Below are 18,534 nucleotides of genomic sequence, written 5' to 3' on the forward strand. Positions count from 1 at the left end.
AAGGAACTCTAACGTTATGGAAATTTGGTTTCTTCCTTCGGGGGTTTACTCCTCCGGTAGAAATCCTCCCTGAATAATGTTCAATGGAGATATATGTTTAACATTATTTACAAACAGATTTGTTTTCAAAAAGAGGCATAATACTCCATTCATGTATAATAAATTGAATGTTTTACCAGTAAAGGGTATTGTATGAAACAAAATTACTATCCAACAGATGTTCAGCACGATATATAAAAATAAATTAGAACACAGCTATCTAACAAGATTTACATCTGTTGATGGCCTAGTTATTGACATACAACTTTACTTTTAGATCGATTAGACAGTTTGACAAACCATTTATATACCAATCAATTTAAGAAAATGTTTTAAAATAAATATTTGCGTTCTTATGATTTACCAGATATTTAGTTTCGGAGGCCATTTTCAACAAGTTGTAATTAACTCACTATTAGAAAATAGGAATCAAGTTGGGGTAGAGTTGGATTTGAACCTCGAACCTCTGATCTGTGAGTCCTCAACAATAGACACGTGACCACAATCCGATTCCAAAAATTGAAAAAATATATCCAAACATTACAATGAAAGTGCCCACCCCTTTCCCAAAACTATTCATAAATACTACTATATTTCTTCAGTTTCTCATATTCTATCAATCTTTTGAAACTTATTTATGAAAAAAATGAATTTTTATTTACAATCAAATGGAAAAAATAACAAATACGAGAAAAAACTTTATAAGCTTTTATTGTACCCCTCACTGCAGTTTTGTCAATCTGTGATCAACCAAATACACATTGTTAGTACGTACGCCTTATTCTAGATTCCCTGAATGACAGTGACAAATATAGAGTCCAAATTGGGACCGCGGCCATGCTGCCCAGATATCACATTTAAAGGAAGAAGAATCGTAAAACGTGACAATTTTGCCCAGTTTCAGCAAACTTTTACAATATCATAGAATTTTTGTATGGGACAACTCCTATCCATTTTGTTGAATAGTGATACTAATTATTCTGAGCATTTTTGAAAGTACACAACCTTTGCTTTTCTTTTATTTATGCAATTTTCGAAGACAAAACATGCTGGGCAAAATTATCTCCACTTGTTGACAATTTTGCCCACTTGGTCATTAACTGTTATATTAGGTGTTATCATCCTTATCATACGGTTTATTACTTCTTTTTGGGCGAAAAAAGCTGTTAATGTTTAAACAATAGCATCATTGAGGCACTACCATTATAAAATCAATGCGAAAAATAGGTGGGCAAAATTGTCAACTATTTCCTCAATTTTTCTATACAATGCGGATTTGTGTGCCAGGGTTGACACATAATTGGATTTTTAACAAAACCAAAGAAGTTTATCTCTAAACTTTTTAATTTGTTCGTGTTTGACTATGCATAAGCCAATAAATTATAAATCGCTTTTGCAATTTTTTTACAAACTATTTCAGTTCCGATGCGATTTTTTTAATTAAAGGAGCAAGCTCTCGAAATGATTTTTCTTTAAATGTGTATATAGAAAGCAAAAAACAATTCTTTATTTTTAATTTGGTACAGAAGTGGAATTATTTACTCGATTACATATCTTTTGAAATTGTATTTTATGTACAAAATACATAATATTTTTTATGTTTTATTCTATTTTTTAAACGTTTTTATGACCTTCATACCTGCCTTTATTGGTAGCGGTAAGGCATACCAAGGTGGTACCAAAGGCATAATTTTACGTAAAAATAAATAAAAATGTCACAAAAATGTATGTGTTTTAAAATGCTTGTATTTCTTTTCAAAACCAAAAAATTAAGATTTTGCTGCCACCACTTTTATGTAAAATTTATTATCTTCAAATTATTAAAACAAAATTTTAGTTCAATACTTAGTCTTTATTGAGATCTCAGATACCTAAGTTAAGTCTAAATTTGAAATGACGTTATCTGCCGGTTCAAAAGTAATTATATTTTAGTTACATAAAACATTTAAGTATATTTTTTAATAGAAATACCTTTAAAAATTATTGTTTTTATCTAATTTATGTTTTTTTTTATTATTACGCGATTGAAAAAAACATTTAAAATAGTTTTAAAATAGCAAAATCGTATGATTTCCTAATTTTGCGCACATTTTACCAGACTACAGCCTTAAGTATCTACAACTATGTTTAATTTACTCACAGAAAATGACCCAATCTTGTAGTTTTTAAAGTTTAAATTGAATTTGTGAAAACCTTGACGCAAGATGAGAGGTTCAGGCAAACATTTCACTATGTTCTAATTAAATACATCAGCAATATCCTCAATTTAAGGCCACACAAAGTACCATTACGTTTGCGTCTTACAAATGACATAACAATATTAAAATTATGGTTGTTCATGAGCTGATAACTTAACGGACATAATATTTGTCATTTTGCGTATCAACAGTGTTAAACTTTACTAAAACGAAAGCGCCTCCTTTACCGTTATTAATTTCAAGCGGATCAGACATTATTTTTTCGTTTTCCTTGGCAGAAGATTCGGAGGCACGTTGTTCATATTCGTCGTGATGACTATTGCTGTGTTGTATAAAACGTTTCGAACAGAATAACTGGCTTGTCATTTTCAGCCTGTATTTAAATTGAAACCCCTATCAGAGTTTTAAAAAATTATTTGTTAAATCTTTGGCAAAAAATCTGATTTATGGGCCAGTTTGAACAAAACATCCGGTTACCTCGTTTAAAATCATGTTTTTGTCGTTTACTTTATTTTCTTTTATATCTTCTATTTTGTTTAAGCAGAAGGTACTTTAATTTTTTTCGGGTCGGCTGATGTATTATTCTTTTTCTGTAATTTGGCTTTTGTCTTGGATAATGTGTTTTGACAACCCTAGACGTGGGCAAAATTGTCAAAACACTAGCTAAGGAATCTAAGACAATTTTGCCCACTTAAATATCTATTGTGTTTGTTCAAATAGATATACAGAAATGCTTTCTATGGCGTTGTTATTATTTATGCAATGAAATATATAAAACTTACTTTCCTCGTTTCAACACAAATTCCGCAACAACAAATGTTTTGACACATTTTATAGATATACCAAAACAGACCATCTATTTTAACTTCAAATTTCAAGATATCAACTGAAACTGGCGGTAAACTGAATATTTAGTTTTGGCATGGAACTATCAAGATGTACTTACCAAATGTAATTCTAATGATACCAGTATATTTTCTAACTTTAATTCATGATTTTGTTAAGGATTTCGGCAGTGGGTAAAATTGTCATGGCTGGGCAAAATTGTCATGTTTGACAGAACGTAGTAACACAAACAAAATAAACAACGACACAACACCCCTACATATATGTAAATATTCAAAGAATTCGCCCAATATAACATGCACTCAAACAACGAAAGAAAAACAATTCGCATTCCGAAACACATAAGTACCTCAAATTATCAAGACAAAACTTGCAAAACCTTAACACAAATCCTAAAATGACTCTATCGAAACGTCAAGCGAAATTCCTTTTCATTATAACATCATTGATCCCTCACAAAACCTTAATTGTCCTTATACAGTAAGTACACTTCTGTGCGAAAACGCTAACATTGTACATATTATCAACCAATAACATCTGTTGGTATCATCGAACATCACAATAATTATACGTTGTTTTTAGACTAAGCCATGGAAGATGAACCTTGGGTTATCGAGGATCCCAGCGAGGCTGTCCCAGAGGAGGAGCCTCCCGCAGAGGAAGCCCCCGCGGAGGAAGCCCCCGTTGAGCCCGAGTCAGAGGCCCAGCCTGTCGACGCAGGGCCTAAGAAGCTCATTTTCAAACACTGGGTCAGGTATACCAACATATACAAACAATACTAAAATGAAGACTTCAATATTTCTTTCTCGTGTTCTCCATCTCTGCTGAAACATCAATTAATCTTGAATCTCGATAAACTCTTTAAGTTTTACTTTTAACCCAGTATTTGTCTGCAAACATTCAAACATACGTTATATAATATTAGGCAGGCAGGGCATGGGGGTATGGTCTTAGCTCAGCCCGCGCTGTGCCATCGGGTGTCTTGCTAGACATCAGACCCTCGCCATCTCTACGTGACAGGCGGCCGCCATCGCTCCAGACAGGGGCGGGCGGCGGCGCGTGCAGCTGAGGGAACCTGTTGTCACTCCGCCGCGCCGCGCCGCGCCGATTAGAATGCTCTGTTCCCGTTACGAAGCGTTGTTCTCACTGTCACTTGTCAGCTGGCAGTCAGCCTAACTTGTTACTTATTCTTAGTATTCTTACTCTGAAGATTAGAGGTCATTGCTATATAAGCTCCTGACGTAACTGCGACCTGTGTACATATATTCATATTTTATTTTATTCATTTTTATTTATTTAACTTTTTGTTCATAATGTTATTTGTACATTGGCGGGCTTATTGCCAAATGGCAATTTCTTCCAACCAACCAATAAAATAAAAGTTTTATTTTTATAATTCAAGTTACAGAACATATTCAATAGAAAAAAAAAAGATTAAAAAGTTAAAAGTATATAAAAATAGAAATAAACGTATTTGTTTATAAATTACTTAAATCAAAACTATTACTCAATGGGAAAAAGGAAAAAAGCGGAAAGAGGAAAAAGGAAAGGAGGAGAGATTCAGGAAGAGAAAGGAGATGTTTCTTCAGACGTGATTTAAACAGAGATAATGTAGTAACATCTTTGATGGTGGATGGGAGATGATTCCACAGTCGAGCCGCATGGACACTATATGAGTTAGAGAAGAAAGAGGAATTGTGTATGGGTATTAAGAGAGTGCCTTGAGAATGAGAACGAAGAGGTAAACCATGAACTGATAAGCGTTGAAATTTTGCACACGGGTATATAGGAGCGTTAGGACTATGAAGTACATTAAACAGAAGTGAGAGGGAGTGATAGACTCTCCGCTGTCTAATTTTGAGCCATTTCAGTTGCCTACGATAATCAGAAATGTGGTCATATTTCCTAAGACCAAAAATGTACCTTATGCATGTATTCTGAAGTCGTTCAAGTTTATCGAGTTGCTCACAGCTTAAATCAGTCATGGAAACATCAGCGTAATCTAGAATGGGTAGTAGTAATGCTTGTACAAGAGTGCATTCAGTACTAATGGGTAAGAATTTTTGCAACCTTCTAAGTGAGTGTAGACTGAAAAATATTTTGCGGCTTAATTCATTAGTATGAGCTCGCCAGCAGAGATGTTCATCCATTAGTACTCCTAGATTTTTTACGGATGGAGGTATGTCTAGCTTACTAAGCAATCTTTGACTACCTGCAAACATAATTTGTGTTTTAGACGGGTTTATTAGTAAGCCATACTCTTTTGTCCAATTTTTCACGCCCATAAGGCTTTTACATACATGGAAGTTATATAAAACATGAGTATATAAATAACATAAAATAAAAAATACAATACAAAGCAATGTAAGATAGAACAGTGTTTATTTATTTCATTTTTTACTTATTTTACAATACGCCCAAGGGGCCTTTACAAAAAATATACAGGTATATAGTAATAGACAACGCTTTTTTGTATACATGTAGAAACAATAAAAAGCATACTGCCATGCAAAATAAAAAGTGAAACTTTACATAGTAAAAAATATAGATATAAGAAAATTGATTGAATTTAAAAGCAAGTTGTATATAACTTGTAAAGAATTTAAGCAAATATAAATATACATAATACATATATACGTGTAAAAAAATGGTATTAACAAATTAATGTTAAAAACAAATAATAAAAATTAGTTTACAGTAAGTATATATAAGATATAAATATATTATATGGTACACAAAAATATTTGATACATTAATTTCAGAAAGAGATAGGATAATAATAATACACATCAAAAACAGAGAAAAAATTTCACGAAAAAGAAAGTTTTATTACGACATTAATAATCAGTTTTAAACAGTGCATTTAAGAACGTTTTCAAATGAATAATTGTCGTATTAAAAATGTCTGTATCACAAGTAAATTTGTTGGCTAAGGAATGTAAACGCGGAATCGGAGAGTGTCGTGCATAGTTAGTAGCTTCGTATGTACTCGTAGTTGCAAACAACTCCGTACTTCTAGAAGTCACTAGTGACTCAATTCGGTATTTTGAAGTTAGTAAGATTCAGGGGTTTAGAAATAAAGTTGGTATAAAAAAGAAGATGAGTATATTAACAACATAAATTTTAAATAATACAATGAAATAAAATATAGGAACATTGTTTAGAAGTATGGTTGGTATAAAAATAAAAAGATGAGTGTATAAACAACACCAATTTCAAAAAATAAGATAAGAAATAAATCAGTACTTTCGAAACGACCCAAATTTGTACCGGACACGGAGCCACGAGAGGTTACCTATATATGTAGGTTTAAATTAAGGAATGATGGCCATTGTCCATGCGATGATATTTCTTCCCAGAGTATCGAACATCTGTTATTTCAGTGCCCATTTTTCAGTTTATAACGCCATAATCTTGAAGCAGAATGCAGGAAAGATGGTGGAGAGGCCATGTGGCCATGCGGAGCGGTGCGGTGAAAAGGAACTAAGGAGACGGGTTTGGATCCCAGCAGAAAGTTACAAGAATCTCTTACCTTCCGGATCTATCTTGTTGGTGACTGGAGGCTGGAGATGGCTCTGGGACACTTCACACTTCTCACTTAGTTTAAGGTGGTTTTGCTATGTGCCGAGCGGGGCGGTACGCGGTGCGAAGCGGTTAGCGGCAGCGAGGTAGACGACTCGGTAGTCAATTCTTAACTAAACTACTGGGCGGTGAGGGACTTGAGGGTACTATAAAATATATATAAAATTATAAATATGAATATATATGTACATAATATCGGCGCAGCCATAACTCCCGGCCTTGGAGTGATACTCCAACAGAGATATTATCTTAAGAAAAGGTGCCTTTGAGTATATACATTACGTGCGGGTTAAGTACTATTAAAAAAAATAGATATATATATACTAAATTTCGAGTAAATAAATGTTACTATACAATAATAATACAAAGTTAGGCGGTTTATAGGTACTTTTCGATACGAAAATTATTGAATGGGTAAAGGACAGAGGCGTATAACTGGTCTCAGATAACTTTCTTAACCATTCTTAGTCCTGATTTTCGCAACCCGGATAATATCATCCTTTCCAGGAAAAACTTCCTCTACCACGGCAAGAGGCCAGCAAAGAGGGGGAGTTGTCTTCGCGAACTACTACAACCTTTACAATGGTTATAGGATTTGCTGAAGTATTCCATTTTTCTCGATTTTGCAACGAGCTTAAATACTCAACGTGCCATCTTTTCCAATATGATTGAACAAATTTGTCAATTAACGCATACCGTGAGACAAAATTTATAGGAATAAGCTCCAAATTTTCAGTAGGAATTGATTTAAGCGGTGTTAAATTCAAGAAATGACTAGGAGTCAAAGCCAAACGCTCTGAGGGGCCACAGCTCAAAACGCAAAGAGGGCGGGAATCCACAAGTGCTTCAATCTGAATGAGAACAGAATTAAGCTCTTCATATGTCAGTATTTGCGTTCCGATAACTTTGTACAGATGTGTTTTCACGCATTTTACGTTACTTTCCTATATACCTCCGAAATGAGAGGAATATGGAGGATTTACTTCAAATTCTATACTCCGTGGTGTTAATGCTTTTATGATTGCTCTGAAACATTCAGTTCTCAATAATGAGTGGATTTCGGTTACATACCGTTGCGCCCCAATAAAATTCCGTCCGCCGTCACCGACTATTAAACTCACAGAGCCACGGCGAGCGAGGAATCATTTAAAAACGGCGACAAACGTTTCAGTTTTTAGATCTGAATATAACTCTAGGTGAACAGCCTTAAGCTAGGGTTTCCTAAGACAGCGGTGCCCGTATTTTAACGGCCGTAGTGAACGGTGATGCGGTGGACAGCCGTCGTAGTGGTGACTAGAGAGTGGTTTTATTTTTTAACGGTGTTATCAACACCATTTTTATAGGAAACCACTCTCTAGTCACCGTTACGACGGCTGTCAACCGTATCAATGTTCACTACGGCCGTTAAAATACGGGCACCGCTGTCCTAGGAAACCCTAGCTTTAGTTGCTAGACACACAAAAAGGCACATTTTCGAATCGCGGGTCTACAATCATTATGCGTCTCTATTGCACGCGCTATTCTCAAGAGAAAAATGACATTTTTTAATACAGTTAATAACACGCATTTCTGCGGCATATAAGTCTGAAATAGTAATACGTCCGGCAGTTTTAAGAATTTAGCTAATCTCAAAATATAAACTACACAATTTAATAGTTTGGTCCACTTAGAAACTCGCTTAACGAGTTCATAAAAGGGGTGCGGTTCGACCGGGTCTGTAATATGAATTAAAGACACAGGTTTTGCTTCTGGCATGCTAGCAGGAAAGTTTTCCCTTTTAAAACACATACCAGGCCATTCGCTCTCAGGTTGTAAAATCCAACTTGGTCCCGTAAACCAATCAGGATTGTTGATTAATTGATCTGGTGTAACCGGGCGTGAAATCAAATCGCTCTGATATAAATTTCCGGGGATGTGACAGAATACATTTGGATCCGAAATGTCTTGAATTGCAGCTATTATGTTGGCAATAAACGTACACCATATATGTGGAGGCGAATGAATCCATGCTAAGGCAGTGGAGTCAGAGAAAGCGACAATTCGGTCAACCTTACAATGAGGTTCGACATGAACGATAATGCTTTGAACGAGTACAGCTAAGAGATGAGCGGCGCACAATTCCAAGCGTGCTAGTGTTATCTTTTTCAGAGGAGCTAAACGCGATTTTGCGCAAAGTAAAGATACATTTGAGGTTTCAGCATTGAGCGAACCAACGCGAACATAAATCACTGCGCCATAACATTTTTCGCTTGCGTCAGCGAATCCGATTAAAGTTACGTACGAGTCAACTACGATTACAATATGTCGCGGTATTTTTAGGTATGATAAATTACCTAATTCCTGTTGTATCTGTGCCCAACGTTTCGCAATATCTTCAGATACTTCGATATCCCGATCTAATTATCGTTTAAAACATTCTTGAACTACCAGTTTCATGCCTGAAGTTAAGAGTGCTAGAAGTCCAAGTGGATCATATAAAGATGCGGTCTTAGATAGTAAAATACGCTTTGTGTATTTAGATAAATCTTGCGGCTCTTATGTTATTTTAAATGAAAATGTATTCGTTACTGGTGCCCATCTTAAGCAAACAATTTTGGCTTCGGATTCATCTTCGAAATTTAGATAATTAATTGCTCGGGTTTGTTCAGAAACCCTTTGTAAAAACGGCGGTGAATTTGAAATCCATTTTGTTAAATTGAATCCTCCACTAGCGAACATTGCTACTAATTGCTTATGCAATTTAACTGCTTCTTCTGAAGAAGGAACAGATTATAAAAAATCATCCATGTAAAAATATTTAGATGCAACTCGCGCAGCTTCTGGATAGTTAGAAGCTTCATCTAAACACAGTTGAGAAACTGTTTTCATGGCGAGGTAGGGTGAACATTTTAGTCCAAATGAGACACGCGGAAATTCGTACTTTTCGATTGGGTCATTTTCACGATAACGAAAAAGTATTCTTTGAAAGGGGTGGTGTTCCGGAATTAATTGTACTTGAAAATACATTTTGTCGGTGTCACCTGACATAGCTATAGCGAAAATGCGTAAATTGATTAATAAATTGAAAATATTCGATTGCAGGCTTGGTCCACAGTATAATATGTCATTCAGACTCTTTCCTGAGGTTGTTTGACAACTTGCGTCAAGCACGATTCTGACCTTTGTTGTTTCTTTATCAGGACGGTTAACTGCCCTCCTGCCCTGTGTGGAATGTAGTAAGCGATACGAGAGATTCGGTCATCAATAACTCGGTTTAGGAATCCTCGATCGACATAATCTTTAAAAGTCTCGTTATATTTCGTACGCAAACCGGGTACTGCATTTAATTTATTTTCGAGGAAAATATTTATTTTTATTAGGGTTCGCACTGAAAGGCAAGGATACTTTATAACGCCCGTCTGATCCACGGGAAACGCTTTGAGAAAAAATCTTTTCGCATTTTTCATCATCTGGGCTTAATATTTTCCGAGGTTGCACGGATTCTAAAGACCAAATTTTTTCAACTATATTCTCTAAACTGTCGGAATTATTTATCCTAGCAAAATATGAGTGTATCATATTTACTCGTGAATTTTCCCCCATGACTACATATCCCAATGTAGATTTTATCGCCACAAGCTTCGAATTTGGCGGGGATATTTTATGTGATAACAATAGATGCGGAAAAAGACCTACGCCTATTACGCAATCTATTTCATCGGGAATGTTGTCGGCAATGTATCGTCGGCAAGCGGAATATTCGATAAATGTAGAAAATGTTTCGAATGAATGCGCGTTACGGGTAACGGGGTAACTCACTCGTAATCGATTCAACAACCGCGGCTCGTATAGTTTGCGATGTGAAATATTCATTAGCACAACGCAACGAGCAATTTGGTTGGGATCATTTGTAATTTCTGAATCAGCTAAGCGAATGGAAGTTATTTCTGGGCCGCTTTTTACTTTTGTTTTAGTTATTTCCCACATTTTACTCGCAGAGGTATCGTTACCTAACAACATTTTATAACATAACTCCTTCGCCGTTTAACTACACTATTACATATATTTCTGTACCTAGTGTACAATTTTCTTTTATTTTCGTTTAAAGGGTCTTTTTTGGTCACTTTGTGTAAATGATTTCTTTTATGAATTGATTTTACTACATTATCCGTTATCCAAGGTGTAAGAGGAATTTCTTTGTGGGAAACATATCTATTTGATGTGTTTTTATGAATATAATTTTCCGTCTTTGAACAAATATATTCATCGCATTATTTGTAATTTGTGTTGTTGAAATATTTCTTTACGCGACTCTTTTTCGAGTTCTTTTAGAAGGGTTTCGTAATTCATTACAAATGAACAATTATTAGTAGAAGTCGGTTTACCTTTTTGAGTATTCTGTTTGATAGTAATTCCTTTAGTGTAGTGATCGGTTATTGTGTTGTGTATGGCAAATGTAGTTGCATTGTGAACATTTCTGGTGTTGACATGGGCAAGGCAAGATTCTGAGGTTCCTTGTACTCTAGTAGGAGTATGAACATTACATATATAGTTGTGTTCCGCCATGAGGTACATCAGACTCCACGTTTCTCACCTAGAGCATTAATATTAATATCTCTTATCAGTACACCCTGCATGCTTCCGCTGGATTGCTGAAAAATGAGGTGCAAAGAGTCCAAAAATGGTTCTATATTAGTTTATGATGGGGATCTATAAATAGTGAAGATACCAAGAGAATCGTCAATTATAATATTGAGACAATTACCTAGCTCAATCAATATTTCCTTCACATTTGCGCTTACATTATCCCGGATGTACACAACGACTCCACTGTTTTGATTATTTATTTATTCATTCAAAATTACAAAATTAAATATTTATGAACTTAAGGCTTTTTAGGCTATGCCCGTGTCAAGCCACAATAAATAACAATAAAAATACATAGTAAAATTAATTAGATCAAATTATAACGACATAGAATCACAATCTAGAAAAAAAGGTAAATGTAATAAATAATCAAATTCCAAAGAATACAATGCAAAAAAGATAATCAGAAATAATTTTTAAAATATAAATCATACAAATTAAGAATCACACATTAATGGTATTTCCGAGTGATATTTTCTGTAGTCTGAAATTTGTTTAGATATATATTTTTTATATAATCTACATTCTGAAAAGATAATGATATCAAAAGTAACATTTTCTTTTATATAACACAAGAAAATTAAAAAGTCATCCAAATTTTCCATAGTGCGTATACTTTGGTGAATTATGTTTAGTTTGACCGCTTTCCAGCTATAAAATAACGCCTCATTAAGGGTTTTCAATAAAATATGTTGCTTTGCAGATGTTTGAAATTATGTTTTTCAGTTTTTGTCCCATTTCATCCTTCAATTCCGGAATGCCCCGGAACTCGAGAGAGATCTGTTTTTTTTCTCTCTTCGTATTCGATTTTACGTTCCAGTTCGGTGATCCTATCTTCATTTTTCTTATTGTTGTCCCGGATGCTCTGGAGACTATCAGGAAATCCTCCAATCAGCTGCCTACTACTTTTTATCTTATCAACTTCCGACTTGATTTTTTCAATGTTGTTAACAGATATTTCGAGTTGTTCGATTTCATTTTGCAAACCAGTGAAAAATTTGTCATATTTGTCATTAAAATCCTAAATGTTTTTCTTCAGTTTACTTAAAATATTATTTTTTAAATCGGTAAATTGTCGATCAATCATTTCATTAAGGGAGGCATCCTTTTTACATTCGGAGCACTTTAAGGTGTTTCGTCGCTCCTGTCCCAGTATTTTGTATGTCGCCTCACTTGTACCGCCGCAGGCAAAATGGTCAATCTCTTTCTCTCATATGAATGATTTATCAGCCGTCGCGACATCACTGCACTTGCTGCAGACCCGACTCGTATTGTTTGAATTCGTCAAATTCTTATTAGTGAATAAATTGAAAGTTGTATTATTACACCTTAGCCACCATTTAAACAATTATTACTAATTATTCGGGAAGCACGTTATGTTTAACTATCATCACTTTAAATGTTATATATATTTTTTCATATTATATGACAAATATGAATATGATTTTGGTTTATTATCATAAAGGTAATGAACGATAATCAGTAATCGAACATCCCATTTCCAAGACAAACAATAACGATTTTCTCCGAGTACCTCAGCCTTGTGCATGACACGTAAGACCACACATACAGGGGTCTAAATATATATGATTTTTTTTTATCACAAGATAAAGCCCGAAGTAAAGCAAGGTTTAGCCCTGTAAATGCATAAACTTCCATATCCCATCTTTAAAATGTTCTCCATCTCTGTTGTAGTTTGTTAATCTCAACGTCTCCCCAAAGGGTGAAATCTACTCTTTAGTCTACACACAAACAAACAACTCAAAATATTGTAATTGAGACGTATTGTTTTAAGTGAGATTGGACTTATCGATTCCTAATTTTAGGAGCACCTGCTCTAGCTTTAGGATTAGGTCAAAGAATTTTGTGGGCCCCGACATTTTGCCAGTACATAAATAATTAATTTTTTAGCACTTCTGCATCCTCAAGTCATTTTTATATTCTTTGTGGGTTGGGGAGTTGCGACATATTGCACTGTAACCGTTGAAATGAAATTTCCTTCTCAACCCTTTGTTGGAGAGTGTTTAGAGAACTTTACGTTGTTTTATGATTATATATTTTTTTTATCATTCATTAAAAAAATTTATACAAAAGACAAAATCTAGATCGCGCCAAATTAATAATAAATAAATGTTTATGGAGCGTTTTTAAAACAAATTAAAAAAACAGGACATTATCATAAAAAAACAAAAAAATATAACCATAACACAAATGTAAAGTAAAAAAATCATTTTTTAATTTCTCTAAAACTTTATTGTGGACGCGGAAACATTGATTGACACAACAGAGTAGATAAGTAAAGAGTCATTTAATAAGAGTAATTGAATTAATAAGAAATATAAAACAAATTTTATTTTATATCATGTTGTACAATATTTGATGTTTTAAAGATAATGTCGGTCAAATGTCCACCACAGAGTTGTTTAATCCGATGTCTAATTTTCATTAGTTTTTTTATTAGATAAAAATACTACCCTGGTAACACTAACGAAATGTTTATTTTGTTTCTTCGCCAATCTGACAGATAGCAAAATAATTCAATTTTGATGTAATGCATTTGCTACATACACATTCATTTGCTAATTATACATTAAATGTGATTCCATCCTGTTTCTTTAAGATCCTAATAGTATTTCTACACTTTAAAAGGACACAACACGGCATAGTTGAATTCTAATCAGGAGTTGCGTACTGAGCGACGTCTACAAAGAAACTAATGGGTCAAACATTTTAATCTGTGAGATTGTCGAAGAAACAAAATAAACATTTCGTTAGTGTTGCCAGGGTAGTAAATTTGTTTACTCCACTTTTCTCATCTAATGAGAGAATTAATGAAAATTGGATCTCTGATTAAACAACTCTGTGGTGGACATTTGACCGACATTTTCTTTAAAACATCAAATATTATATAACATGATATAAAAATATCCGTTTTATGTAAAATAAAATTTGTTTTATATTTCAAGTTCAAAGATCATTAATTCTAAATGACCCTTTACTTATCTACTCCGTTGGGTCAATAAATGTTTCCGCGTGCACAATAAAATTTTAGAGAAATTGACAGATTGCTTTTTTTTTACCTTACATTTGTGTTATGATTTTATTTTCCCCACCAAGCAACATAACGGTGCGACCTCACGAATGCGCGCGGCAAAAGAAGGGCATAGTGGGGGAATTATTGGACACAGTCCGATGTATTCAAACATGATTCTACGCTCCTTCTGGACTATTCTTAATTCTGGATGGATGTTATTTTTTTTGTGTATAAAAAAAGTTTATTTGTAATGTTTACAGACAACGTTCGTTTTTTTATGGATCCCATTCATATATAATTGAATTCCTTATAATTTCTACCCATTCCTTTCTTTTTACTGGATTTTAGGTTATACTAAAATTAAATGAAATGATTAATTCGATACATTTTTGAAAATCGCATTCCTGAGCAGAGTTTGACATTTGCTAGAAGAATTCTTTATTTGAAAATAATAAATTATTTTATGTTTTGGAATTCAAACATAAACAAGTACTTAGGTACCTACTTAAATTCAATATTTGAATATCTGTTATTTTTAGATTTGGAATTCAATAATAAACAAGTTCCTAGGTACCTACTTACCAATGAAAAGTACCAACATCTGTTTTACGTTTATCCGAACGGTTTTTACTAAATATATTTTTGTAAAGTTTTGTAAGTACACTTAATTATGTTTAATCTTAAGAGGAAACGCGGTCTGACTTTTCTTCATACAAACGTATTCACGTATTTTCTCTCTGAATTATGGCACTAGAGAAATGATTTTTTTACAATAACAACAATAAACTATCACGACGCTTTCCCGTAAGGATAGGCAGAGAGGATAGAACGCCACATCACTATATCTTTTCATTCAGATCTCGCTTCCTCTACATTCGTAGATCTTCTCATGCACGCCCACCAATTATTCCGACTTTTACCATGCCCATCTTCAATTATTTGTTAGATTTGGTCGTGCCATGTCTTTCTCGGTCTTCCTCTATTTCTGCATCCATGAACATTCGCATTGTAATAAATATTTTTAGCCGTTCTTTCGTTGTCCACTCGCTTCACATGTCCAAACCAGCGCAGAGCTCTTTTTTACACATTATAGATATTATATATAGATACAAAGCTGTAAAAAAGCACAGTTTTATGTGTTGTCGTCGGGCGCACGGTATACAAATATAACTATTTTTTAAAAACGCAATACATACCGGTACAGAAAATTTTATTCTGATACTCTGCCTAAAAAAGAACAAAATCAGTTCAGCTTTGAGGTGCGGAAAATGGTAGAGCGAAGCGTCGATTTCGTCTATTCTAACATCTGCAAGACAGTGACAGGAAAGCAATGTTCGAACGCCTATTTATCGAAATTCTCTGTTCCCACAATTTATGTAAACCGAAACACAAAAATAATCATGTATACGTACTACGCACGTATCTAGTTTGGACTAAATGCAATAATTGATATCAAACTTTCGATTGTGTTCATTTAATAAATATGTGCTCGTTTCATATAAGTCTTGATTTTTGTTTTGAAAACTTATCATATAAAAGATGTACGTATACTCGTATGTACATATTTCACACTGTAGAAGGATTAATAAACGAAATAAATGGAGGTAATTGGTTTGCAGACCCAAGTTCCTGCAGTACAACTACCTGTACGACTACCGCCACAACTACTACGATGACGTGATCGCCTTCCTGGACCGGCGGCAGCAGGGGGGGCGCGGCGAGAATCCGCGCGCGCAGACGTGGGCGGAGCGAGCGCTGCGCACGTACGTCAGCCGGCCCGGCGCGACCTTCGCCGGGCGCGCCGCGCAGCACGACGCGCGCCTGCTCTCGCACATCAGCTCGGGCGCTCGCTTCCACCGCTACCACAGCAAGTCACTGATCAGCAGGAAGTACTCTTCACTAGGATTCACCACCGTCTCTATCTGAGCCTGCATTCCCGCAAACCATTCTAACTCCTGTTTTAAAAATCATCCTTGCAACTAGCAATGTACCTAATTTTGGCCGGACTGACTTGCCGACTTGTAGATACTGGCTTACGATACATTCAAAAAGGGGAAGTAAGGTGAAGCGGGGCTGTCCAAGGAGCAATGAAATCCCGAATACAGTACAAAAAATATCAACTTTACTGCTGTTAAAAAAAATTCCAAATTTTATTTTTAAGATTTTGCACAAATTATGGTAGTATTTATTTGAAACGATGCTAATACTACTTTCTACCTTTAGAATGCTGCAGCGTGGTATACAATTTCAATTCAGCTTTTAAATTATTCGCTTCTTTGTCACATTCCATGGCTTCTTCATTGGCTTTAATATCTATTACTTAAGTTTGACAACAAATGTGAAAATGTACCTTACATTTTACAGGATCGGGTTAAGTTGAAAACGTCGTCTCGTGCATGCCGCCCTATGGACCACCGACTGTCCCCCTGAGCAGATTTTCCCATGTCCGCATATGCATAACCTCTTTACAATCATTACTAGTGAAATTTCCAACAGACATATTAGACATTTCCAAATTTGTCAATTATTCATTTGAAACTATTAAATAAACCATAACAAAAAATAACAGTTTTTTATTGTACTTTCTTTGTTAATTACGTTACATTTTTATGGAGAAAAATAAATGTAGGTATGCTCCAAATTTGACCGCCAAGTCCCATATCTCGTATTCTAGGTATACTCACACAGCTCTTGCTCGCAATGTCCAAAATTGACAGTTCACCTAGTTAGTCGGATGAACTTTCTATGTTGCCTGCCACGTGAACCTGCCAAAAGTTTTAATAAACAACTTTTTATGTTTATATTTGAAGCACTAACTTTGTGGTCATTCATTATAATAAAATAAATAAAACAAATTTGTTTTTAACCACTAATTTTTATTTTTCACCGACCGGTTTCAAAGCAAACAAGCTTCAAAGGTCAAGGTTTACGTAACTAATGAATTGATTCCTTTTTATTTTATTTCTATCATGTTCACTAAATACTACACGTGGACCCAATAAATCAATTGTTTTTTTCTTACACGGGTGGTAATTTGATATCCTTATTTTCGAAGTAAGCCAGGAGAGGACTAAAAGAAATATTGTTTATTTGGTTATTAATTATTATTTTCTTATTATGAATCGCTTTTTTAATTTCTAAGATTTCTAAGTTGTCTAATTTAAATATTTTATTTTCAACATGAAGTACTTTTAATCCAGTGTCTTTATTGAAGTTGTGATTATTTTCTATCAGATGATTTGCGAATTCAGAAAAATTATTATTATTTAAGCATCTTAAGTGTTCTTTTACATATATTAGTATTAAAATTTCTTATAGTTTTTCCAATGTAGATTGAATCGCAATCATTACAATTTAATTGGTATATTCCAGATTTATTATATTTATGGACTTTGTCTTTGTGATTTTTTAACATGTTCCAATATTATTAGTTGTGTAGAAAGCCGGTTTAATGTTTGATGGTAGGGAATTTGATAATTGTTTTGAAAAAATGTCATTTATAAAAAGAATCCGCCTCCATTGTTTACGTGTGTACTCGTATACTACGATGGGAGCGAATGTTCGCTGTCCACAACTTTAGTTCATTTCTGGAAGAAGCATTTTATGAAAACGCATTTAGGCATCTCTGGGACACGCACTTTTAAATTAGCATCAGGTGTCACCAGTTGTGTCCGTTTTTTTCCAAATTAACACCAAAATAACTCCACAAGTTAAAGAAAACGGAAAAAGTCATTTTAAAGAAAATTGTCTGATCTACAAGATATTGTGTTTGCTTTTACTTTTTTGTTTGAATGTCAAGTAGATGAAAGTCTTCTGTTCACGTTTAGTCGATGGAATAATGCTGCCAAAGCTGCTCGCAATATTTGCGCAGTGAAGATCCTAAAACTAATAAAGGAAAGTACATTATTGACTAATTTGTTGTATTTTTCTTTGTGTCCTCTTGTTTTCTCTTCATTTAGAAAAAAACGGACACAATTTATGTTAACACTTAAAAGATATAAAATAATTAAAACAACATGAGACGGAGAAAATTTTCGACAACAGGTATGAAGTATTTAGACGAGATAGATTATCAAATACAAAAAAAGATGGTGGTGGGATCTTGATTGCGGTTGATAAGAGCATTACCTCGAAACGAATGAAAGAATGGGAATCAGAAGCGGAAGATCTCTGGGTTCAGCTAAAAGTCATTCGTAATAAACGTCCAAT

The 18,534-nt window shown here is 34.3% G+C and overlaps 1 protein-coding gene across 3 annotated transcripts in view; it reads left to right on the top strand.

Annotated features, from left to right (window-relative positions):
- fln (flightin) overlaps positions 1–18,239 on the top strand; it is a 30,415-nt gene extending 12,176 nt beyond the window's left edge. For 2 of the 3 annotated variants that reach the window (XM_088234525.1, XM_088234526.1), the window contains exons 2-3: positions 3,666–3,837; positions 15,945–18,239. In XM_088234525.1, coding sequence (XP_088090651.1) covers positions 3,674–3,837; positions 15,945–16,251 — 471 coding nt within the window. In that variant the 5' untranslated portion in view covers positions 3,666–3,673 and the 3' untranslated portion in view covers positions 16,252–18,239. The remainder of the gene's footprint in view (positions 1–3,665; positions 3,838–15,944) is intronic. The other variant, XM_088234527.1, reaches the window with a different exon arrangement.
- Positions 18,240–18,534: the final 295 nt, after the last annotated feature.

The sequence above is a fragment of the Micrasema longulum genome, unplaced genomic scaffold (genome assembly GCF_059751315.1).
Source record: "Micrasema longulum isolate JH-2025_06_02 unplaced genomic scaffold, ASM5975131v1 h1tg001253l, whole genome shotgun sequence".
Taxonomy (NCBI): Eukaryota; Metazoa; Arthropoda; class Insecta; order Trichoptera; family Brachycentridae; genus Micrasema; species Micrasema longulum.